The 24,478-nt window shown below is 48.1% G+C and overlaps 1 protein-coding gene across 1 annotated transcript; it reads right to left on the reverse strand.

Moving 5' to 3' along the window:
* CCDC63 (coiled-coil domain containing 63) lies at positions 1–24,255 on the reverse strand. The gene is made up of 12 exons (XM_079987512.1): positions 24,027–24,255; positions 22,334–22,448; positions 20,792–20,958; positions 19,358–19,547; positions 18,457–18,576; positions 15,621–15,802; positions 14,785–14,966; positions 11,698–11,915; positions 7,966–8,040; positions 6,213–6,405; positions 3,275–3,472; positions 1–321 (listed from the first exon to the last, which is right to left on the reverse strand). Exons 2-12 carry the CDS (start codon positions 22,370–22,372, stop codon positions 182–184), a joined length of 1,704 nt encoding a protein of 567 aa, XP_079843638.1. The 5' UTR covers positions 22,373–22,448; positions 24,027–24,255; the 3' UTR covers positions 1–181.
* Between the last annotated feature and the right edge of the window lie 223 nt (positions 24,256–24,478).

The raw sequence follows: 24,478 nt of genomic DNA on the forward strand, positions 1-24,478 counted from the left end.
TCAAATTGTGTCCTTTATTAATAACCTTTTATGTTTACAAAAGAGAGCCCATTTTGGTACTCCATCCCATTTTGTATTTTTTAAAATATAAATATATATATATATACAAACAGACATACATAGTCTATGACTGGGCTGAGAATCCCTGGGCTTCCTAGCTGGGGTGCCTGCCTGCCTCCTCTTAGGGTATGGTGGAATACTTCTTCTTTTCTCGGCTGGTCTCCATTCTCTCCACCGAGGTTTTAATCGATTTCATCTTCTCCCTCTCCAGGTTCTCCAGGATCATGGCCCGCAGGGTGCTGTGGTCCAGAGGACCCTCCACTGTTGGGAAATTCAAGGGGTTGCAGCTTAGAGGTGGAATCCACAACATTAGCCTTGGTTTTTAATCACAGCTTGCAACAAACCGAATTTGAGCCTGGCCACCTGCTCCTCCTCACCCTCCGCCCAGGATCAAGCGTGCTTCAGATGACCAGTAAGACCCCCTCGTCCCCTTGCTCAGCTTGTCATAAACTTGGGTCTTCCTTGGAAAAGATCAGAAAATGATCTGCTGGTTGGCCAACCTCTCACTAGCATTTCAGTTCCCCCTTTGCTAAACAGGACTGGTGGCAGTGGAGGCCAGGTGGCAGTAGGAGATGCGCTGGTGTTCAGAAGCATCATTCCCTGTCCATGGAGACTATCCCTTCCTCACCAGACTCTGGAAGGCTTCTGGAAGGCTGTGGGATGCCACACGAGCCTCCCAGAGAGCCAGTGTGGTGTCAACAAAGGACCTGTTGATGGCATTCTACGATTGCACTGTGGAGAGCGTACTAACTTATGGTCTGTGCGTGTGGTTTGGGAGCTGCACGGCCAGGGAAAACACAATGCTATCCAGGGTTGTAAAGACTGCAGAGAGAATTATTGGGTGCACTCTTCCCACCTTAGATCAAATCTATGCTGCCAGGTGCCATAAGAAAGTGGCAGAGATAGCACATGATAGTACACACCCCGGAAATGATCTCTTTCAGCTTCTGCCTTCTGGAAGAAGGTATAGGGTTATAAAGGCCAGGATTAGCCGTCTGAAAAACAGTTTCTACGCTAATGCAATTCTGGTTCTAAACGCAGCATAAGGGGTCTCTGTAGTATAGTGTATTTTAAAATGGGGTTTTAGAGTTTTTTTAGGGGTTTTTGAATGTTTTATGTAGTTTTATGTAGTTTTGTGGTAGTTTTATGTAGTTTTTATGTAGTTTTATGTAGTTTTTCAATTTCATTGTTCCGCAAGGGACAATGACAATAAAGATATCGTATCATATCATAGTGGTTGAGAGCAGTGGACTTGTAATCTGGGGAACTGGGTTCGCGTCCCCGCTCTTCCACATGCAGCTGCTGGGTGACCTTGGGCTAGTCACTCTTCTTTGAAGTCTCTCAGCCCCACTCACCTCACAGAGTGTTTGTTGTGGGGGAGGAAGGGAAAGGAGAATGTTAGCCGCTTTGAGACTCCTGAAGGGGAGGGAAAGGCGGGATATCAAATCCAAACTCTTCTTCTTCTTCCCAGAGCCCAGTAAACAAAATGGAGGGCTTGAAAACTCTTTCAGTAATGGGAAACCCCCGCAAAGAAAGAGCTTTTTAAGCTCCTTGCTCACAGGGTTCTGGGATGGTCACGTGAGATCTTGGATGGCCCCTTCCCACTGTCCATTCTCCCCTACCCAGTTCTGCATTTGTTTGCTTGGTTGCGCTGGCCGATGATCCCCAGTGGGCTAGGGACGAAGGTGAAAGCTGTTTCCTAGTTCTGCTGGATCTCTTAGTGGCCTTTGATACCATCAACCATAACATACTTCTGGACCATCTAGAGGAGCTGGGAGCTGGAAGTGGTTCCACTCCTTCCTCCTGGACCATGTCCAGAAAGTGGTGATGGAGGATGAGTGTTCAGAACCCTGGGCCCTCACTTGTGGGGTGTCTCAGGGTTCCGTCCTCTACCCCATGCTTTTTAACATCTATATGAAGCCACTGGGAGAGATCATCAGGAGGGTTAGGCTGGATGTTCATCAGTATGCAGATGATACCCAGCTCTACCTCTCTTTCAAATCAGAATCAGTGAAGGTGGTGAAGGCCCTGTGTGAGTGTCTGTAGGCAGTCGGAAGATGGATGGCGGCTAACAGATTGAGGTTGAATCCGGACAAGACAGAAGTACTGTTTTGGGGGGACAGGAGGAGGGCGAGTGTGGAGGGCTCCCTGGTCCTGAATAGGGCAACTGTGCCCCTGAAGGACCAGGTGCACAGTCTGGGAGTCATTTTGGACTCACAGCTGTCCATGGAAGTGCAGGTTAATTCTGTATCCAGGGCAGCTGTTTACCAGCTCCTTCTGGTACGGAGGCTAAGACTCTACCTGCCCGCAGACTGTCATGCCAGAGTGGTGCATGCTCTAGTTATCTCCTGCTTGGACTACTGCAATGTGCTCTATGTCGGGCTACCTTTGAAGGTGACCCAGAAACTGCAACTAATCCAGAATGCGGCAGCGAGACTGATGACTGGGAGCGGTCCCCGAGACCATATAATCCGGTCCTGAAAGACCTACATTGGCTCTCAGTACGTTTTCCAAGCACAATTCAAAGTGTTGGTGCTGACCTTTAAAGCGCTAAACAGCCTCAGCCCAGTATACCTGAAGGAGCGTCTCCACCCCCATTGTTCAGCCCAAACACCAAGGTCCATCTCCGAGGGCCTTCCGGCAGTTCCCTCCCTGCGAGAAGCGAGGTTGCAGGGAACCAGGCAGAGGGCCTTCTCGGTAGCGGCGCCCGCCCTGTGGAACGCCCTCCCATCAGATGTCAAGGAAATAAACAACCACCTGACTTGTAGAAGACATCTGAAGGCAGCCCTGTTTAGGGAAGTTTTTAATGTTTGATTCTATTTTTAATATTCTGTTGGGAGCCAGCCAGATGGGTGGGGTATAAATAAAAAATTATTATTATTATTATTGTTTGTTTTCCCACCTACCACCCCCTGCAGAGCTGGAATTGTGCAAGTAAATCACATGTAAGCTGAGGGCAGAGTCGTAGCTATGGGGGACCTAGCCAGGTTTTTTGCCCCAGGTGAAGCCTCCAGAGGGGCACCAGTGAGACTGCCAGCCTCTGTATGTGTGTGTGTGTTACACAAATGCATGGGGTGGTGGTAGTACCAAACTGGGTCTTTGACCCACATGAAATAAAGCCTCGTTTTACCCCTAGCTGCAGGCCTGCATATATTGAGAGTATCTAGAAACATTTTGCCTCACTGTCCTCTGCATCAGAGCCACAGTTACTTACAGGGCTCCAGCGTCTCTGCGAAGGGATCAACACTGAGAGAAGGTGGCGCAATCTTAATGGTCTCCAGTTTCTTCAGGAAGGCGGAGCCGCCCAAAAAGGGGTTCAGCATAGGGACTGAGTCCAGCTCCCCCTCCAGCTCCTTGTAACGTAGGAAAGATTCGATCAGCAAGAGGTCGTTGCTTTTCTTCTCCACAATGCCTGCAGGGAGGAGACAAGTGGTGTACTTCAGGAGCAGTGGCGTATTGGCTGGAGGTCGCCAGGGGTCAAAGAACCCTTGCTGTTTCTGTGGGAATGTTCAGGGTGGCAGGAGAGGATATACTGTTTATTAATATCCCTCCTAACTTGCACTAGCAAGTTCCTTTATGTAGCAGAATTACATTCCCCCTTTTCACATGCACAGCAGATAGCTGGTTGCAGGCTCGTGTGAGCCTCTCACTATTATACAATTCAACCTGTCTCAGATTGAATTGTACGTTCCTGGTAAGTTCCCTTGAATCCCTTTTAAAAGAATAAAGACACGGCAATCTTATTCAAAGTCAACAAAAGAAGTTTACTTACATCAGTTCACAGTTGGATCCCTGAAGGCAGACTTAGTTACAAATATGTACATGTGGATCTACCCCATATGGGGGAATAATCCCAGTGCTTCTGCTAGCTGAGAGCTTGCAGAGCAGTCCTACCTAGAAGCTGGTCAAAATAAGAAGGAAGTCAAAAAGAGAGAGGTGTGCTGCGTGACTCGTCCTTTCGTCACCTGGACAGGTTAGGTCACATCCACCTTCTATCACATGCAAAAGGAAGGATGCTCTGGCCAGGAAGTTTCGACTGGCTGAACCAAATATTCCCTCGCATGTCTTCTGTAGCATTACAAGGAATGTTGTACTTGACTGCCTCTCATGGATCACATCCCACAGTTTCCACAGTCACCTGTGTCCTGGAGCTACTGAATCTGCATGCAAGGGGGTCTTTTTAAGCACTGTCTTTCCCAAAGCTAAGCATGTAGGAGCACTGAAAATCACAAGGTGCTTCAGTTTCAAAGAGAATGGCATGCAAGCTCAGTTTTGTACAATGGGACTTCACAGAAAACGCAGCTTAAGTTGCCCGCGCCCGTGCACAGGGAAAAGTAGTTCGAGCTGAAAGGCAACACAAACAGATCTGCATTGCTTCTTGCAATGCATCCACTATTATGATTGTACCGTATTGCCCCAAATATAAGCCGCACCCGAATACAAGCAGCACCTTTAAAATTGATGGGGGGGGGGGGAGAAGAAGAAATAAAAAATACCCCAATATAAGTTGCTCCCTTCCTCGCTGCTCCTGGCTGCATACCATAAGGTCGCAAATATAAGCCACACTTTAACTTTTCGCAGTCGGAATTTGGGGAAACACTGAGGCCAATGTGGCAATTGTAAGATTACTTAACATGCATTGCATGCACACAAAAGCTCATACCAATAACTAACTTAGTTGGTCTCTAAGGTGCTACTGGTAGGAAATTTTTTGTTATTTTATTTATTTTATTTTGTTTCGACTACGGCAGACCAACACGGCTACCTACCTGTAACGCATTTAACTTAACACACATTTAACTTGTGCCATTCTAACCATACATGGTTGAAGGCTGCTTGAAGGGCTGAAATCTCACAAATTAAATGCAAGCAAGGCAGAGAGCTTAAATGCTCTTTTTGGGATGGGTTTCCTGGTCCATAAAAACCTTTTAAGCTCTCCACCTTTCTTGGGAAGCAAGGCCCTCTCCAAGCACCAGGTCTGGGATATTCCCAACAGCCCTGCAAGATCTTGCAAGAGCATCTTGAGCCCTCCAGAAACAGAATGCAGAGAGCTCCTTGCTCCCCAAGAAGACAGAGCTTCAAACATCTTGCTAGACTAAAACTCCCATCATTTCTAGCAACCAACCATGCTGCCTGCTGGAGCTACTGGGCAATGGATTCCAGCAACGTGGGTTGTTCTTGCCCAATGGAGATTTGCAGGGATATGGCCATAGCTCAGTGGCACAGTGCCTCCCTTGCAGGCAGATGGTCCCAGGTTCAAATCCTAGTGGCATCTCCAGGGAAAGATCCTGTGCCTGAAACCCTGCAGAGGGGTTGCCAGCCCCGTGATGCTTTTTGGTGTCCGGTGTGCATCTGGGTCCATTGCAGAAGTAACCCAAGAGATGGGACCAGTCTAGGGCCCCGTCTGGATATGGTCTGGATATAGTCTAAATATGGTCTGAAGCGCAACATCAAAAAAACGAAGATCATGGCCACTGGGCCCATCACCTCATAGCAAATAGAAGGGGAAGAAATGGAGGCAGTGAGAGATTTTACCTTCTTGGGCTCCATGATCACTGCAGATGGTGACAGCAGTCATGGAATTAAAAGACTGCTTCTTGGGAGAAAAGCAATGACAAACCTAGACAGCATCTTAAAAAGCAGAGACATTACCTTGCCAACAAAGGTCCGCATAGTTAAAGCTATGGTTTTCCCAGTAGTGATGTATGAAAGTGAGAGCTGGACCATAAAGAAGGCTGATCGCCGAAGAATTGATGCTTTTGAATTATGGTGCTGGAGGAGACTCTTGAGAGTCCCATGGACTGCAAGAAGATGAAACCTCTCCATTCTTAAGGAAATCAACCCTGAGTGCTCACTGCAAGGACAGATCCTGAAGCTGAGGCTCCAATACTCACCTCATGAGAAGAGAAGACTCCCTGGAGAAGACCCTGATATTGGGAAAGATGGAGGGCACAAGGAGAAGGGGACGACAGAGGACAAGATGGTTGGACAGTGTTCTCGAAGCTACCAGCATGAGTTTGACCAAACTGTGGGAGGCAGTGGAAGACAGGAGTGCTTGGTGTGCTCTGGTCCAGGGGGTCACGAAGAGTCGGACACGACTAAACGACTAAACAACAACACAACAACAACAACAACAGGGCCCCGTCACTCACTGAAATACTGCATCAGGTTCTGATCTGTGATCTCCCCCGTCTCGCCCAGGTGCTCCCTGATCTTGGTGGCATCGCAGCCGGTTTCCTTGAACAGGAAGTCCACCGCCTGCTTCAACTGGTCCAGGATTTTGCTGTTCTCTTTCAGCTTGTACTCGTACAGGTTGGCATCTTCCGTGGTCTTCTGCAGCTTATCCTGCGGACCAAAGGAGAGGTGGTCAGGTGAAATATACTCAGAGACGAGAGTGGACTTCATGCTCTTTATTCAGCTCATAGCGGTGAGGAGGAATGGAAGTTCCCCCAGAATGTCTGCTTTATATACATTATTTACACAATGGGCCCCACGTGATTGGCTAATTCTGGGATTCACCTGTAGGCCAATCAGGTTGCCCATTCACTTCCACCTGGAGCTGGATTGGGTGGCTCCTGCGGACCAATCAGACTGCTGCATTCTGGACCCTATTGTTCTAGGACCAATCAGACTGCTGCCTTTTAGATCTAATTCAACTCAGTACATAACATCAGGGCTATTGGGATACTGCCGTGGAGACAGGGGCATTAGGCAGGCCCCCAGCTGGCTCCAGCCACTGGCCGGCAGCTGGACGATCACCGGTCTCCCTTGGAACAGCATCAATCAGCGACATGAGCCTCAGATACGTTTAGAGACCCGTGCACACTCTATCAGCAGAATGTGTAAATCTTCTCACAGCAGAAGAAGCGGACAGAGCCATGTGTAAGCAGTATATTGCAGCATTTTATTCAGCAGCAGGAACAAAGGAAAAAACATGTCTACTTCCCTTCGTGTCCAGCAAAACAGCAGCAATACAAAAGCTATATACAAATGGAAGTTCCTAGACTGTGTTGGAAGTAAACAGGCATGTGACAACAACAGTCATGCCTGTTCCCTTTTAAGGTTGAGCTCCCGTTGTTCGGTCGCTGCTCCTGCCAACCAGCAGTTCGAAAGCACGTCAAGTGCAAGTAGATAAATAGGTACCACTCCGGTGGGAAAGTAAACAGCATTTCCATGGGCTGCTCTGGTTCTCCAGAAGCGGCTTAGTCATGCTGGCCACATGACCCGGAAGCTGTCTGCGAACAAACGCTGGCTCCCTTGGCCTATTAGAGTGAGATGAGCCCGCAACCCCAGAGTCGTCCGCAACTGGACCTAACGGTCGGGTGTAAAGGTAAAGGGACCCCGACCATTAGGTCCAGTTGTGGCCGACTCTGGGGTTGCAGCGCTCATCTCGCTTTATTGGCCAAGGGAGCCGGCATACAGCTTCCGTGTCATGTGGCCAGCATGACAAAGCCGCTTCTGGCAAACCAGAGCAGCGCACGGAAATGCCATTTACCTTCCCGCCAGAGCAGTACCTATTTATCTACTTGTACTTTGACGTGCTTTCGAACTGCTAGGTTGGCAGGAGCAGGGACCGAGCAACGGGAGCTCACCCCATCGCGGGGATTCAAACTGCCGACTTTCTGATCAGCAAGTCCTAGGTTCTGTGGTTTAACCCACAGCGCCATCTGCGCCCCAGGCCCCCAAGAAAGAGGGGTGCTAAGCTATAGCTTGTTTAGCTTATATGTAAATCTGGCACTGTCTGTGTTGACTGACAGCAGCTCTCAACCCCTCCCGGGGATGCCACTGGGCATTGAACCCGGGACACGCTGCCTCTGAGCTATGGGACTCGAAAGTCCCAAACGTTGCAGCCTTTCCCCACAGCGACGGGACCCCCCAGGTTAGCCCCACATGTGCCCCATTTACCTCCACTTCTTTCATGTTGCCGTGAATGATGTCTTCCGCCTTCTTGTGCTCGGATTTCAGCTTGCTGATTTCATTCTACAGAACACAGAAGTGCACAAAGGGGCTCAGGCTGAGAGTGGGGAACCTTTCCCACCAAAATTGCAAGGGCCATATTTTCTCATTGCTGAGTTTCCGGGAGCCCACATGCAGCTGGTGGGTGGGGCCAGGGGCAAAAGTGGGTGGAGCAACATATGTAGCTCCTCCCTTTATTCTGTGGGTGTCGCTCCAGCTGTGCTGGATTTCTAGAAGTAGGGTGGAATCTAGGCACATATTAAAAAAATTGTGAAAGTGCTTTTTTAAAGAAACGTTTTGAAAAATATATTGAATTTGCCACAGCTCACCATCGCCATCTAGTGTCACATTTGTATAATGCACCTTACAGCACACTTTGTCTGAAAGATCACATAAAATGTGAAAATTGATAGGTAAAGAAAAGTTGGAATTATGTGCCACCTGAGTGCAATGCTAGTCTTGAAAGAAGAAACCTTCTGTTGCCAATAGATATCCACTTAAGCACGCAGGGGCACAAAAAAGTTGGTGCCCACTGCCTAGGCTGTATAATTATTAAGGACTGTAGGTCCATTAATTTCCATGGGTATTGATGATAATATAGCATAGCTGGTGATTAATCAGAGTAAAATATTTTACTCCTTTGCATGCTTATAGTTTTTATTTATTTGTTTTATTTTTTTCCCTTTCATCCTTTGCATGAATATGTATAAGCAAATGGAAATAACAAGATAAAATATTTTAATGGATGGATTAATCAGAGAATTCTGTTTTTGTTCCTGTAGCTGTCAATGTTGCAGGCTCCTTTTTAGAAGGAATCTGGTACGCATTCCAGGATTCATGGGTGGGTGTTGGTAAAAGCATTTTGAGAGCATACATCAAGTGGTTTGGTCCAACTCATAGCTGTCAACTTTTCCCTTTTCTTGCGAGGAATCCTAATCGGAATAAGGGAATTTCCCTTTAAAAAAGGGAAACGTTGACAGCTATGGTCCAACTCCCAACCAAAAGAGTAGTTGGTGGTGATAGAGAGGTTTAGCCATCTTGTAGTCCCTTCATTGGCTACATGGTGGCAGCAATGAGTCAATTTTGGCTCCTGAAATGTTTCTCTCAAGCACATTCTTTATTTTATTATTATTGCAACTGATTTCTTAATCACCTCCCAAGCCACCATCTCAAGGCAATTTACACATAAAATAGTTAAAAACACTTAAAGACACACAAAAAAGTACGTTTAAAACAGTGTTTCCCAAATTTAGGTCTCCAGGTGTTTTTAAGACTACAACTCCCATCATCCCTGACCTGCTTCCTAGGGATGATAGGAGTTGTAGTCCGAAAACAGCTGGCGACCCAAGTCTGGGAAACACTGGCTTAAAGCAAAACGAAAACCCTAACAAGTAGAGACTTGTAGGCCCTCTTATCTAGCTGGGAAAACCTGTTAGAACAAAAATGTCCTTGACTGCTTCTGGGAAGTACAGTGGACACTTGGTTTGCGAACGTGAACCGTGCAGGAGGCACATTCGCAACCCGCAGGGCCGTGTCTGCGCACACGCAGGTTGCGATTTGGCGCTTCTGCACATGCGCAAAGCGCAATTTAGCACTTCTGTGCATGCGTGACCGCCAAAACCCGTAAGTAACCTGTTACAGTACTTCTGGGTTTCGGCGCGTCCAGAAAAAAACCTGAAGCGTCTGTAACCCGAGGTATGACTGTACAAGGATGGTGACTGGGAGCGGCCGCCGGGACCACATAACACTGGTCCTGAGAGATATGCATTGGCTCCCAGTACGTTTCTAAGCACAATTCAAAGTGTTGGTGCTGACCTTGAAAGCCCTAAACGGCCTCGGCCCAGTATACCTGAAGGAGCGTCTCCACCCTCATCGTTCAGCCGGACACTGAGGTCCAGCTCTGAGGGCCTTCTGGCGGTTCCCTCATTGCGGGAAGTGAGGTTACAGGGAACCAGACAGAGGGCCTTCTCGGTAGTGGCGCCCGCCCTGTGGAACGCCCTCCATTCAGACGTGAAGGAAATAAGCAGCTATCTTCTTTTTAAAAGACATCTGAAGGCAGCCCTGTTTAGGGAAGTTTTTAATATTTAATGCTGTATTGTTTTTAACAAACTCAGCCAGATGGACAGGGTATAAATAATAAATTATTATTATTATTATTATTATTATTATTATTATTATTAAGCAACCTGGTTCTGAGCTGCGCAGGGCCTTAGATGGCAGTACCAGCACCTTGACCGTGGCCTGGTAGCAAACTGGCAGGCAGTGCCAGATCCCCCGAGCAATGTGTTGCATGCTGGTGGGCATCTGACTGCCATGTTCTGCGCCAGCTGCAGCCTCCATACCAAGCCAAGGGCATTGCAGCACTGTGTGGTCGCCAGGGCATGGACAGCTGTGGTCAAGCTATTCATGATTGCTCGATCAAAACACAGCCCACTTGGGGGGCCACTAGGTGGCGCATCGGAAGATGGCTGACAATAACATCTCTCCGACCCACACGAGGTAATTGGGAGGCTATGATGGGGGTTATTAGCCTCCTTAACCCCACCAGGATTGTGGTGGGGACGGCCCTTGCCTGCTGTGCCCTATACCACCCCCGAATTTGTGGGGGTGGGGGCACTAGGCAAAAAGCCCTCCTGTGGGATTTTCGGCACTCCTTGACGCCGTCCCTGATTCGCGCCACTGGTTGCAATGATCTTTAAAAGAAACAATTTGGACGAGATTAATTGCACATACATCAAGGAAAAAGGGGAGTAAAGACTGCTGACAGAAGAGATCTCTGATAACAGGACAACAATAAAATACGAGAAGATACGTCAAGATATGGTATGATAAATGACTGAGGGGGGAGGGGGGAAAAAACCTGCCTTTCCCTTTTCTATGTGATTTAACAAGAATCCCCTCCCCTAATGAGTCAGAAATTAAGGACTTAAGCTGTGGATTTAAGGCTGTGTGGAGATAAACTTTCGATCCAAAGCAATGTTTCAAGATGAAGCTGGGAAGCTAAGAGTTTTGGAGTGACGCAGTCAGTAAAAATGTCGTCGCCATTTTGTGAGGCATTGTTGGAGCTCTTGGGTCTGGGAGGAGGAGAAAGAGAGAAATAGAGTTGTTTACATATCGTGAATCAACTTCTCGGTGGGACTTAAGAGCGACAAATGCCAAAATTTACGATGGAAAGAGTGATGTTATCTGCGAAGGAGATATATGGAAACCATCTGGACTTAGTGGAGGAACGGGAAATCCACACAGGAATATTACACTTGCTATCGGCTTAAGGAGACTAACAGAAGAGATCGTAAAGGAAAAAGAAAAATTATATGAACAAGATATGATGTGGCAACACCAAGATAAGACTGGATAGAATTATGAACTTTGTTTGGACTGATTGGGACTGATTTGGACATTAACGCAGCAATAAAAAGATGATTTGAATCCCCCTTTGGATCTTGAAGTATGGGTTCCCCCAACAAAATTTAAAAATTTGGCTTTGTAATTTGGAATTTATATGATGTGATTTAATTTGATGTGATTGGCCAGTTAATAAAAATTATTTAAAAAAACAAAAACAAAACACAGCCCACTTGCAGCAGGATCAGCAGCCCAGAGCCCAGCCTGGGGAGCCAGGGCCAGAAGACCAGGGACAAGTGAGGGGCGCAGGAAGGGTGGGGAGGGCAGAGAGGAGACCTGGATGTCTTCGATCCTTTTCTGCAGCCTCTCCATGTCATTGTTCAGTTCAGTGACATAGCTGAAGTAGGCAAAGTTCTTCTCCTCCTTCTCAATGAAATCCTCCACCAGCAGGTCAATGTCCCCGTTTTCCGTCAGCTTCAGCAGTCGCATGTAGGCAACCTCGTAACTCTCAAAGCTCTCCCCCTTGGTCTTGGCTCGCTTCTTGGCCTTGAGAGCTGGAAGGGATTCAAGGGGGAGGGTTCATAAAATTGTCTCTTGCCACCTCAGTCTCTGAGGGGTGCAAGGCTCCAGGGGGTTCCAGGCACTTACCCAGGAGTCCAGGATCCCAGGTTGATAACACAGTAAGCGTAGATAATTAAAAAGGAGGATTTATTGCCAAGACATAAAAAATAACTCTGGACGGCTCTAACAAAGCCTCTGGCATCATTACTCAAGATGACCCTTCTGAAGATTTCTTCCGGGATCTACAGAAGATATTGAACTTACGACTCTCATGTCTCTTGTTTTGCTTCCTGTCTAGCAGCCCTCCCATTCACCAACTCTTTGGACTGAGTGGATCAGGTCCACCCTCTCCCTGGTCTGAGAGGCTGCCTCTGAGACTCTTCGTGCCTTTTTGTGCTTCCTACGAGCTTTGGCTGTGTTCCAGCCTGCTCTCAGCTACTGCCCATCAAGGTCAGGAAAAGCAGCAGTCTGCCACTGCCGGCTCTCCCCTGCCGAACATCTAAGTCTCACTGTTCCTGGCTGCTTTCTGCAGTTGGCTGCAAACCTTCACTGGGAGCTGGCTCATTCCTGGCAGGTTCGTGTTTCCTTGCAGAATGTGGGACAGCAGAGACTATGGTGATATATGGTTTATTTACACGTATATACAACCTGAGCCTAAGATAGAGGAGTTCATAGCATTAACACCCAAAGAAGGTCTTGCTTCTCCCATAGCCACAGTCCTGGATTTAAACAGAAATCAAGCATGGCTCTCACTCTCTGGCTTCTGCCTTTTCTGGCTCAGATCACACAGACCAGCCAGGTGAAGGAGGGGACCCACCCATTTGCCCTCTGGCACAAAGCTACTTCCTTCGTTATACAAAGGACCATGCTTAGGTGGTTCTTATGCCCTTTGCCTGGCTAACTCAACAGCAGAATCCTCCATTCGATTTCGACCCTTGTTGAATCCAGGACCCCAAGAATTGCAGGAGACTCGGGCCTCAAGCTGGTTAACTCACTCCCATGGACTCACAACACTCATGAAAAAACATCACTGCAGGATCACATTCACCCAGTGCTATACCAGCTGCACTGGCTCCTGGTGGAGTACAGGATCAGGTTTAAGGTCCTGGTTTTAACTTTTAAAGCGGTTATATAGCCTAGGACCCTTGTACCTACGGGACTGCCTCTCCTGGTATGTCCCACAGAGAACCTTACGGTCTTCAAACAAAAACATCTTGGAGGTCCCGGGCCACAGGGAGGTTAGGCTGGCCTCAGCCAGAGCCAGGGCTTTTTCGGCCGTGGCCCCGATCTGGTGGAACGCTCTGTCATATCACAAGAGACTAGGGCCCTGCGGGACTTGACAACTTTCCGCAGGGCCTGCAAGACAGAGCTGTTCCACCAGGCCTTTGGCCAAGGCACAGTATGACCCCCTCCTTTGGTAATCCTCAGAGAACTCTAGCCCAATGGTTGCCATTAATTTGATTTGAACTGATTTTATAATGAATTGATTTTAGAATGCTGTATTATTTTACTGTTGTTGGCCGCTCTGAGCCCGGCTTTGGCTGGGGAGGGCGGGATATACCATATTTTTTGCTCTATAAGACTCACTTTTTCCCTCCTAAAAAGTAAAGGGAAATGTATGTGTGTGTGTCTTATGGAGCGAATGCAGGCTGCGCAGCTATCCCAGAAGCCAGAACAGCAAGAGGGATTGCTGCTTTCACTGCGCAGTGATCCCTCTTGCTGTTCTGGCTTCTGAGATTCAGAATATTTTTTTTCTTGTTTTCCTCCTCCAAAAACTAGGTGTGTCTTGTGGTCTGGTGTGTCTTATAGAGCAAAAAATACGGTAAATAATTTTTTATTATTATCATCAATTGCTCAACCCACTAAAAGGCAGCCATTAAAGAGCTGAAATTTAAAGTCATGGAAGCTGTGGTGTCAAGCAATCAAACAGGCCGGGATATGAGCCAGTTTCATGACTGCACCGGGACTGAATACCACCCACAGGATCCGTCCTCTCGCTTTCAGCAGCAAGTGTGTTCTGCTTCACACATTCAGGGGCCCAGAGGCTGAGCAACTGGCTAAAATGTACAAAGCAGACCCTAACAGCAGAAACTTTAAAATCTATTCCTTTCATAAATACAGGAGTGTCTTCAGCAATCCTTTAAATCATAACTTTAAAGCATAAATTCAAAGCATATTATTGCAAGAATTCTAAAGTCCCAAATATAAAACAAATGTTTATAAATGTACAAGGCAAACACACACACAAGTATATAAACCACGTGTCTGAAATAGTACAGGAGAGCAATCCTGAAGCCATTTTGACTCTCCCAAATAGACCTCAATATATTTATCTGCAAGGAGGGAGGAAATGGGGAAAACCTTCCCTTTGTCTTTTTGCTTACAAATCTTGTCTGAAGGACGTATTTGTGTAAGGTGAGCCCATGACCTGGATTCAGGAACTAAAAGTATTAACCATCACAAAAGAATGGCCAGGGTGCCCAGGTAAAGCAATCAGTGACCATTAACAGGTATCCTGGCAAACAGGATTTCTGTTGTAGACCGCCTCCTTCTGTGATGTATGTATGATGTTTTTTGGGGTGGTCTTGAGCTACAGGGTGGGCAATTTCAAAAGTCTTTAGAAGGGCTTGCGCGCCATTGTTCTGGGTTCCTCCTCCCTCCTGCGTGTGGTGAGTGAGGACCCTGTTGCAACAGATCAATAAAGATCAGGCTTACTAGCTGCTTCGCTTCTCAATATTCTCTGGTTGGCCTCTGTTATTTTCTCCTACCAATAGGGAACCTATGTAAGGACTCTATATGGGCTCTTGGATACCCCATAAGGGGAGGAAAGGGCAGATTTTTGTTTACAACAACGCATGGTACCTTCTTCCTTTTTGGCCTGCTCCTCAAATTCTGAGCGGTCAACCAACTTGATGAGCATGAAAGCCTTCAGCTTGGTCTCGTGGTTGTAGATCCGCTCCAGCTCCCGAAACTCAATGTTGAACTGCGCAATGTCCTTGTAGCGCCGCTCCTTCATCGCAGAGATCCTGGCAAGGGCCTCCACCCTAGAAGCGGGCAGAAGTGGTGGTGACGGGGAAATCATAGAATCACAAAGGGGTCCCCAAAGGTCATCTAGTCCAACCCACTGCAGTGCAGGAAAATGCATGTTCAGAAATAGGACAGGAACACAGGGTGCTGCCTTTAACAGTCACACTACTGACCCATCTGGTTCAGTGCTGTCTACATTGACTGGTTTTTGAATTCTGGTGCTGGAGGAGACTCTTGAGAGTCCCATGGACTGCAAGAAGATCAGACCTCTCCATTCTGAAGGAAATCAGCCCTGAGTGCTCACTGGAAGGACAGATCCTGAAGCTGAGGCTCCAAGACTTTGGCCACCTCATGAGAAGAGAAGACTCTCTGGAACAGACCCTGATGTTGGGAAAGATGGAGGGCACAAGGAGAAGGGGACGACAGAGGACGAGGTGGTTGGACAGTGTTCTCGAAGATACAAACATGAGTTTGATCAAACTGCGGGAGGCAGTGAAAGACAGGAGTGCCTGGCGTGCTCTGGTCCATGGGGTCACGAAGAGGCGGACATGACTAAACAACTAAATAGCAACAACAACTGGTAGCATCTCTACGAGGTTTCGGGTGGGGGGCGGGACGGATCCCAGGATTTGATCCTGGTGGGATTTGAACCTGGGACCGGCTGCTCTCACCTTTGCTCATAGGCTTGCGTCGATTGCTCAATAGACAAGTCCATCGTCTTCCTCTGCTGCTCTAGCTGTTTGTGAAGCCGGGAGTAGATGGTATCGAAGACAGACTTCCGGCACTGGAGGTTCTCTATCTCCTCGCGGAGTTTGGCATTGGTAATCAGGATGGTGTCAAAATAAACCGTGACCTGGAAAGAGCAAAATGAGGAAGGGGTTGAATCCAAAATACTGTTTTGGGGGGACAGGGGGTGGGTGGGTGTGGAGGACTCCCTGGTCCTGAATGGGGTAACTGTGCCCCTGAAGGACCAGGCGCGCAGCCTGGGAGTCATTCTGGACTCACAGCTGTCCATGGAGGTGCAGGTCAATTCTGTGTCTAGGGCAGCTGTTTATCAGCTCCATCTGGTACGCAGGCTAAGACTCTACCTGCCCACAGACTGTCTCACCAGAGTGGTGCGTGCTCTGGTTATCTCTTGCTTGGACTACTGCAATGCTATCTATGTGGGGCTACCTTTGAAGGTGACCCAGAAACTACAACTAATCCAGAATGCAGCAGCTACGAGAAGAACGTCAAGATACGGTAATGACTGGGGGGGGGGGGAGGAAACCTGCCTCTACCTTTTTATGTGACTTAACAAGAATCCCCCTCCCCTAATGAGTCAGAAATTAAGGACTTAAGCTGTGGAGGACTTAGTGGAGGAACGGGAAATCCACACAGGATTATTACACTTGCTATCGGCTTAAGGAGACTAACAGAAGAGATCGTAAAGGAGAAAGAGAAATTATACGAACAAGATATGATGTGGCAACACCAAGATAAGACTGGATAGAATTATGAACTTTGTTTGGACTGATTGGGACTGATTTGGACATTAACGCAGTAATAAGAAGATGATCTGAATTCCCCTTTGGATCTTGAAGTATGGGTTCCCCCAACAAAATTTAAAAATTTGGCTTTGTAATTTGGAATTTATATGATGTGATTTAATTTGATGTGATTGGCCAGTTAATAAAAATTATTTAAAAAAAACAAAAAAAAAACAGAATGCAGCAGCTAGACTGGTGACTGGGAGCAGCCGCCGAGACCATATAACACCGGTCTTGAAAGACCTACACTGACTCCCAGTATGTTTCCGAGCACAATTCAAAGTGTTGGTGCTGACCTTTAAAGCCCTAAAGGGCCTCTGTCCAGTATACCTGAAGGAGCGTCTCCACCTCCATCGTTCTGCCCGGACGCTGAGATCCAGCGCCGAGAGCCTTCCCTCGCTGCAAAAAGCCAAGTTACAGGGAACCAGGCAGAGGGCCTTCTCAGTAGTGGCACCCGTCCCGTGGAACGCCCTCCCACCAGATGTCAAAGAGAAAAATAACTACCAGACGTTTAGAAGTCATCTGAAGGCAGCCCTGTTCAGGGATGCTTTTAATGTTTAATAGGTTATTGTATTTTAGTGTTTTGTTGGAAGCTGCCCAGAGTTTGGGAAACCCAGCCAGATGGGTGGGGTATAAATAATAAATTATTATTATTATTACTGTCCTAAACTGCAAAACCTTCTTCCTGCAAAGATTTGCTGAACCACCTCAGCATAAGTCTTTGCCGTCTAGAGGAATAGTCATGATTTTAGATCGGGTGTTGTTTTTTAATACGTTTACTTTGGCTGGAATTTGAGGGCACATCCCAGGAAGATGTGGAGCAGAGGTAGCGAGAGTTGTGACCTGCAGAGAGGGAATGTGGCTTGGGGGGAGACATGAGGGCCAGAGAGGACCTTGGAGGGCCACATTTGGCCCCTGAGTCTGAGGTCCCCCATCCCTCCCACACGGTTTTTCTCTCCAATCTCAGCATCCTGTGCCACTGAGATCTTCTGGGGATTCCCCCCCCCTTAAAAATAAATAAATGGGTCCTTCTACAAAACGTGGGGTCCCCGCAAGTCTGCTGGTCCTTCCCTTGTGTGTGTGTGATGGCCTAGGATTCGGACTCGGATGCTGAACCTGAGGGATCCCAGCCTGCACAGGATTCCCCGCCTCCAGAACCAGCTGAGCCGGGGCTGGGGCATGAGCCTGAAGGGTCCTCACCTGTGCTGGGTCCTCAGGTGCAGGCATCAGCTGAGTCTGCTCTGGCTCCTGAGGTGATGGAGGACCCTTTGCCTGCAGGTGCTCCACTCTCAGCCCCGTGAGAGGAAGCTGAGGTTGCCTCTGGGTCCAGTAACCCTCCAGCCTCTCCTGTGCTGCAGAGGCTCAGGGCAGAGAGGCGGAGGGAACTAAGTTCCCGCAGGAGGAGTGCTCGCCTCCAGGCCAGGAGAGGCGAGTCACCAGAGGATCGGGGCCGCCCTATGCCTCGGGGCAGATAAAAGCCGGCCAGCCCCAGTCCCAAGTTGCAGGAGCAACATTGTTGGTTGTCAGTTCCTGCCTGAACCCTGGCCTGCTTTTCTGCCTGAGCTCCTGTCCCACCCTGGCTCCCTGCTTGCAAGCCTGTTCCTGACTTCACCCGACTCCCTGCTCTGCACCCTGATTCAGCTACTACGGACTGCCTCCACATGCACCTTTGACCTCGGACCGGACTTGGACCTCGCCTCTCGGGTAACCCACAGGACCAGCACAGTGTGTGTGTGTGTGTGTGTGTGTGTGTGTGTGTGTGTGTTTTGCAGGATGCTCCCCTGAAGCTTGGGAGCAGAATATAAACAGTTCCCTCTGCTTTTAACTGGGTTTATAATGTTGGTTTTTCGCAGGGGGTGAGATTATTTCATTGCCACCTCCCCGAGGAGGCAGACTCTGGTTCTCAGCAGAGGCAGAAGGTGTGGGACTCAGGAGGGGGGTCTGGACCGGCGGAGGTGGGGGGGGGGCCACAGCTCACATGATTGAGTCGGTTGTCCAACAGCTGAATCTGCTTCTGCAGCCACCTGCCATCATACTCCTGCCTCATTTTGATGACAAGCATTTTCTGTTTCTTAATTTTGTTCTCCAGTTCTGCTATCTGAAACAAAAGAGATCCATAAAGACCTTTATATGAATAGCTCAGGACCAGTTTACCTGTGAGGTCGCTTTGCCCCATAGACATCCACTTTTTGGAGCCTTCCCCCAGCCAATATTTCTGTTTAGATAAGTCTATACAGACACATCAAATGTTGCTGCTGCTGTTCCGATCTGTTTTTATTTTTTTAAAAACAATTTCCACAATTACGTACAATAAATATAACATAGAAAAAAGAAAAGAAAACACACAAAAGAAAACACAATACAGTACTAAACGAGAAAAACACAAAATGATGGAAATTTAAACACATATCCCTTAAAAACCCAATTTCTCTTACATTGTTAATTGACTTCGTCAGATCCCTCCCTTCTGAATTTCATTCTACCTGCATGTAACAGCTCTCCAATATCATTCTTAATCTAAAATTATTTCCAACTATTAACTATCTTATTCTCTTTTCTTACTGTTCTAAATCCAATTTAAGGTAAAGGTGAAGGGACCCCTGACCATTAGGTCCAGTCGTGACCGACTCTGGCTCTGTAAACTGCTTCTGGCATGTCAAAGTGCAAGTAGATAAATAGGTACCGCTCTGGCGGGAAGGTAAACGGCATTTTCGTGCGCTGCTCTGGTTTGCCAGAAGTGGCTTAGTCATGCTGGCCACATGACCCGGAAGCTGTACGCTGGCTGCCTCGGCCAATAAAGTGAAATGAGCACTGCAACCCCAGAGTCGGTCACGACTGGTCCAGACCTCACACCCCTCTGGACATTTCCCACCATGTACCTTGTCATCCAATTCCGAGATCAAGGCCTTGGTGGCTCTGATGAGGGCGTCGTATTCATCCTTGGTCTGCAAAAGGAATTTAAGCTCCATGCAGTTGCGGTCGTCGATGAAAAGGTTCCGAGGTGACTTGGTGAGGCTCAGAAGTAAATTGATCTCGTCGTGCTCTTGTTTCAAGGCGTGGATTTGCCTCCTGCAGCAAAGGAGGGAAAGAGGTTGAGTGTGCATCCTCACATCAAACACTGCACAGACGCACCAATGGAGGCCCACAACTGAGCTGTGCATTCTCCGCACAACGGGACGTATGTGCAAGGGGGATGGGGTTCACCTACATGGCTTTAAAAGGAGATGGGGTGGATCCATAAACAGTGGCAGCCAGTGGCCATCGGGAATGAAAGCAGAGCCTCCATGTACAGGAACAGTGCGCCTCAAATAATGGACGCTGGAACCAATCCATAGTGGGAGGCTATCGTCTTAATGCCAGTGGGCATCTGAAAGAGGGGGTCTGGTCCGGAAAAGGGGTCTGGGGCTGGTGATATTGATCTAAGTCAACATGGCAATATGTACCACAGACCTTCCTTCAGCCCCAAACAGAACAGGTGCAGAATGGTGGTTAAGGAATGTGCACTATGGGAAAGAGGGAGGCGAGTTCCCAAGGAGTTGCTGGGAAAATGAGCCGCCACTGTGCTGAGATTGCTTTTTCTTTAGGATATTTTAAAAATGTCTTAATGTTTCCGTAGTCGGACGCAGGTGGCGCTGTGGGTTAAACCACAGAGCCTGGGACTTGCCAATCAGAAGGTCGGTGGTTCGAATCCCCACAACAGGGTGAGCTCCCGTTGCTCGGTCCCTGCTCCTGCCAACCTAGCAGTTCGAAAGCATGTCAAAGTGCAAGTAGATAAATAGGTACCACTCTGGCGAGAAGGTAAACGGCGTTTCTGTGCACTGCTCTGGTTCGCCAGAAGCGGCTTAGTCATGCTGGCCACATGACCCGGAAGCTCTATGCCAGCTCCCTCGGCCTATAGAGCGAGATGAGCGTCGCAACCCCAGAGTCGGTTACGACTGGACCTAATGCTCAGGGGTCCCTTTACCTTTACCTAACGTTTCTGTAGTTTTTCTATAGGAGAGATTTTTTATTTTATTTTTTTGTTAATAGCGCATCTGCAGTGGTCATTAAAGCTTCTGGCAGAAACCGTGATGTAATTCCATGTCCTTCATCAGATGGGAGCCAGGACAGGTGGGGGTCAGGGGCAAAAAAACACATGGATTTGGCACCTTTGCCTTTGAAAAGCAAGGGCTATACTCATGGGGATAGTTCCGAGGGCCAAACAGGGAGACCCGGGGGCCGCATTTGGCCCCTGTGCCTGAGCTTCCCCACCTCTGGTCCCTGTGGCCGTCCCTTCATATGTCCACCCCCTTGCAAAACTCTGCCCCACTTACTCCTGCTGGAACAACTGCCGTTGAGTCTTGATCCCAAAAGACTTCCTATTCTCCACCATGATCCGAAACTGTTGCTGTAGCTTCCTCAGCTCAATCTCGGCCATCATCTCTTTCTCCTTCTCGGTGTAGTCAGAGTTCTCGCTCCTGGAGCGGGATTGTTTCCGGCGCTGCGGATCAGGGCAGATCAGGAGGGAAGGGGCAAAGAGAGGGGAGTGGGGTCTGTTTTAAGCTCAAAAGGCTCAAACCTCCCTGTCCATGGTGGCACAGGTCAATTCTGTGTCTAGGGCAGCTGTTTATCAGCTCCATCTGGTACGCAGGCTGAGACCCTACCTGCCCGCAGACTGTCTTGCCAGAGTGGTGCATGCTCTAGTTATCTTCTACTTGGACTACTGCAATGCGCTCTACGTGGGGCTACCTTTGAAGGTGACCCGGAAACTACAACTAATACAGAATGCGGCAGCTAGACCGGTGACTGGGAGTGGTCGCCGGGACCATATAACACCCGTCTTGAAAGACCTACACTGGCTCCCAGTACATTTCCGAGCACAATTCAAAGTGTTGGTGCTGACCTTTAAAGCCCTAAATGGCCTCTGTCCAGTATACCTGAAGGAGCATCTCCACCTCCATCGTTCTGCCCAGACACTGAGGTCCAGTGCCGAGGGCCTTCTGGCGGTTGCCTCCCTGCGAGAAGCGAGGTTGCAGGGAACCAGGCAGAGGGCCTTCTTGGCAGTGGCACCCATCCTGTGGAACGCCTTTCCACCAGATGTCAAAGAGAAAAATAACTACCAAACTTTTAGAAGACATCTGAAGGCAGCCCTGTTTAGGGAAGCTTTGAATGTTTAATAGGTTATTGTATTTTAGTGTTTTATTGGAAGCCACCCAGAGTGGCTGGGGAAGCCCAGCCAGATTGGTGGGGTATAAATAATAAATTATGATGATGATGATGATGATTCCTATATATCTCCCACCAACAAAAGCCATTTGATGGGGCTGAAGCATAGCAGGTGCCCTACCCTACTGGGAATCCCACAAGCGTCTGGTCCCCTGGCCCCAGCTTCCAAAATCCCAGCAGAGAAAGAAAGCATCTTCTTATTTGGGCAGTTTTAAAACAGCAGCAGCAACAGTGGAGATACCAGTGGAGAACTCAGGGGGGAGGAAACAAAACCATCTTTTTCTGCTGTCAGAGAGGGAGACCAGCTGACATCCTTCGGAAGAGAGTTTCAGAGCTCTGGGGCTACGACAAAAAAGGCCCTGCATCCCACAGCAACCAATCCATTTAAGAGTTAGAACCTGAAGTTGCCTGATCTGAAATTGTGTGTCAGGCATGTAACCACAGCCCAGACCAGCAATTATGAGTAAAAACAAAACAAAACCCACACGTGGAAACGGCCTCAGTAAAAGAGAAAAAAACCCACTGGTACCAATGTCATCTTTTCAATATAGTGTAAGATGTTGGTGACAACCTGGGCCCATCAATAAATGTGCCCTGTAATTAAACACAAGATGTCTTCAAGAGTCATTCCAGAGCAGTCTAAGAGTTACCAGGGTAGTTCCAGTCGCCATTTTAGTCAATGCCTTCATTCTCTCTCCTGTTGATGTCAGTCGCCTCCGTCAAGCAAAACGAAGGTAATATGTTTCTTGAAGGAAGACCCGTGCCCTGAAAAGAACAGCAAATGTGCACTCGGAAGCGAGACCCCACCAGCAATTGCTCCATCGTACTGGCAAATTTGGTCCTTACCCCCTTTCCTCTGCTTCCCTTAAGGCGAAATCACCCCAGATGGCTCTCCCGGCTTAATGGGAGAACATTTTCTTGATGGCATCACAGAGCTTGTTCTCCTTCTATAATGAGGGGGTGCAACAGATGGCTCAGCTTTGTCCAACCCATTCAGGACTTGGGTTTCCATAGAAATGACAAGAGAGCACATACTGGTGGGGGCACAAACCACCTTCTTGCCATTTCTATGGAAACCAACCTATTCCAAGCGGGTCGGTCTAGACATTTCGTTAGGTCTTGGCATGAAGGAGTTGCAAGGTTGACTGACGTTTGCCAAGCCCAGAATTTGGGAGCAGGTGAGGGCGGAGTGGGGTGGGGGGTGTCATTTAGTCTGTTTACACCTGAACTCATCAGGTACTGACCACACACTTCCAAGCACCATTGGAGTCTCATGCCAGTGTGGTGCAGTGGTTAGAGTCTTGGGATAGGACCTGGGGGGAAACCAGGGTTCAAATTCCCCCACTTGAGCCATGAAGCTCACTTGATGATCTGGGGGAGGGTGGTTCAGTCCCTGCCTCTCAGCCTAACCTACTTCACAGAGTTTATGTGGGGATTAAATGAGGAGGGGGAGAAGAATGGCAGATGAAGTGGACGGATTATCACAAAAAGGGCTAAAATGACCGGAAGAACCAGAAATCAGGAAGACCAAAATCTTAATTAGGGATGGGGAAAATTCAAATTTATCCTAAAAACCATTGTAAATAGCTAAAATCCACCTAGCCTAGGGGGCGAGGCCCAGACTCACCAGCCCTAATGAAGAGGTTTAATATGCTGTAAACCGCTTTGAGATTTTTATTAAAAATGCAAAGCGGTATAGAAATAAATAAATAATTGTTAGTAGGGTTGGAATAACATTTGTAGTTTAATGGTGAATTTTGGACATAAAGGAGATGCAAAAGATTTGGATTATCATAAAAGATGCAGGAGGATATGATTAACAATAGGACCCACAAAGGGGAGGAGGGAAGTCCAGCAGAGAGATATGCGATTATAAAACTTTAATCTGAAAAATCAAACAAATTTATTTTTTTAATAAAACAAATAAATTTATTTTTTTAATAAAAAAAAATGAGGAGGGGGAGAACCATGTATGCCACCCTGAGCTCCTGGAAGAAAAAAGTGGGATATACAGTAAATGCAATACCTGTAAATTAATAATAATAATAATAATAATAATAATAATAATAATAAATGCGTCTCCCATTTCAACTGCACTGACCCCTTGGATCCACCCTCCCGCCTGCTTATTTTGCAGCATAGAAACTGTAAACTTCTGAGGGCAGGGACCTTAGTTATGATGCTTTTGAAAGAACCGTGAATATCGATCACATAAATAGGGGGGGAAATTAGGAGAGGCTTGATGGGGAAAGAGGGCTCAGATGTGATTGACAACAATTATTTGGACAGCACAGGGAGAGAAGGAAGGGAAATAACGGAGCCTGGGCTAAGTAGAAGTCTCACTTTCCTCCGGGCACCAGCCGCAGCGCTGCCTCCCTTCTTCTGCGGGACAGGATCTCGCAAGCGTCTTCTTCTAACCGCCGCGCAACTTGCGCGACGGCGGACTCCTCTACCTTCCTTTCAGAGAGGCCGGCCAACGAAAGGCAAAATGCTGATCTTCCAAAGGGCAGAAAATGAGGCCAGCGTCGGCGTCCCCTGCTTTCGCCCGCCTCCCCCTCCGCTTGCAGCAGAAGCGCCTCGCTTACTAGAACGCGACCCGCGGAGAGTTCCGCGCACAATGCGGAATCCGATTGTGAGCGGGCAACTTCTGATTGGCTGGGGCGCGGGCGTTCCGCGGAGTGGGCGCTCCTCACCAGATTACCCGATTTCTCATTGCGTTGAGGTTTACGGACCGAGCTTGATCTGACCCATGGCTCAGCACCAGAAACTAGGATTTAACCCCTAATCCCAGAGAA

The sequence above is a fragment of the Podarcis cretensis genome (genome assembly GCF_951804945.1).
Source record: "Podarcis cretensis genome assembly, chromosome: 8".
NCBI lineage: Eukaryota > Metazoa > Chordata > Lepidosauria > Squamata > Lacertidae > Podarcis > Podarcis cretensis.

Bases quoted from the DNA above. Each gene is read 5' to 3' on its own strand.
- CCDC63 (XM_079987512.1), bottom strand. From the start codon at position 22,372: ATGAAGGCATTGACTAAAATGGCGACTGGAACTACCCTG. The intron at 14,967-15,620 runs GTGAGAGCAGCC...GCCCGCTTCTAG, and splicing joins ACGCAAGCCTATGAGCAAAG to GGTGGAGGCCCTTGCCAGGA. The intron at 322-3,274 runs GTAAGTAACTGT...ATTTCCCAACAG, and splicing joins CGCAGAGACGCTGGAGCCCT to TGGAGGGTCCTCTGGACCAC.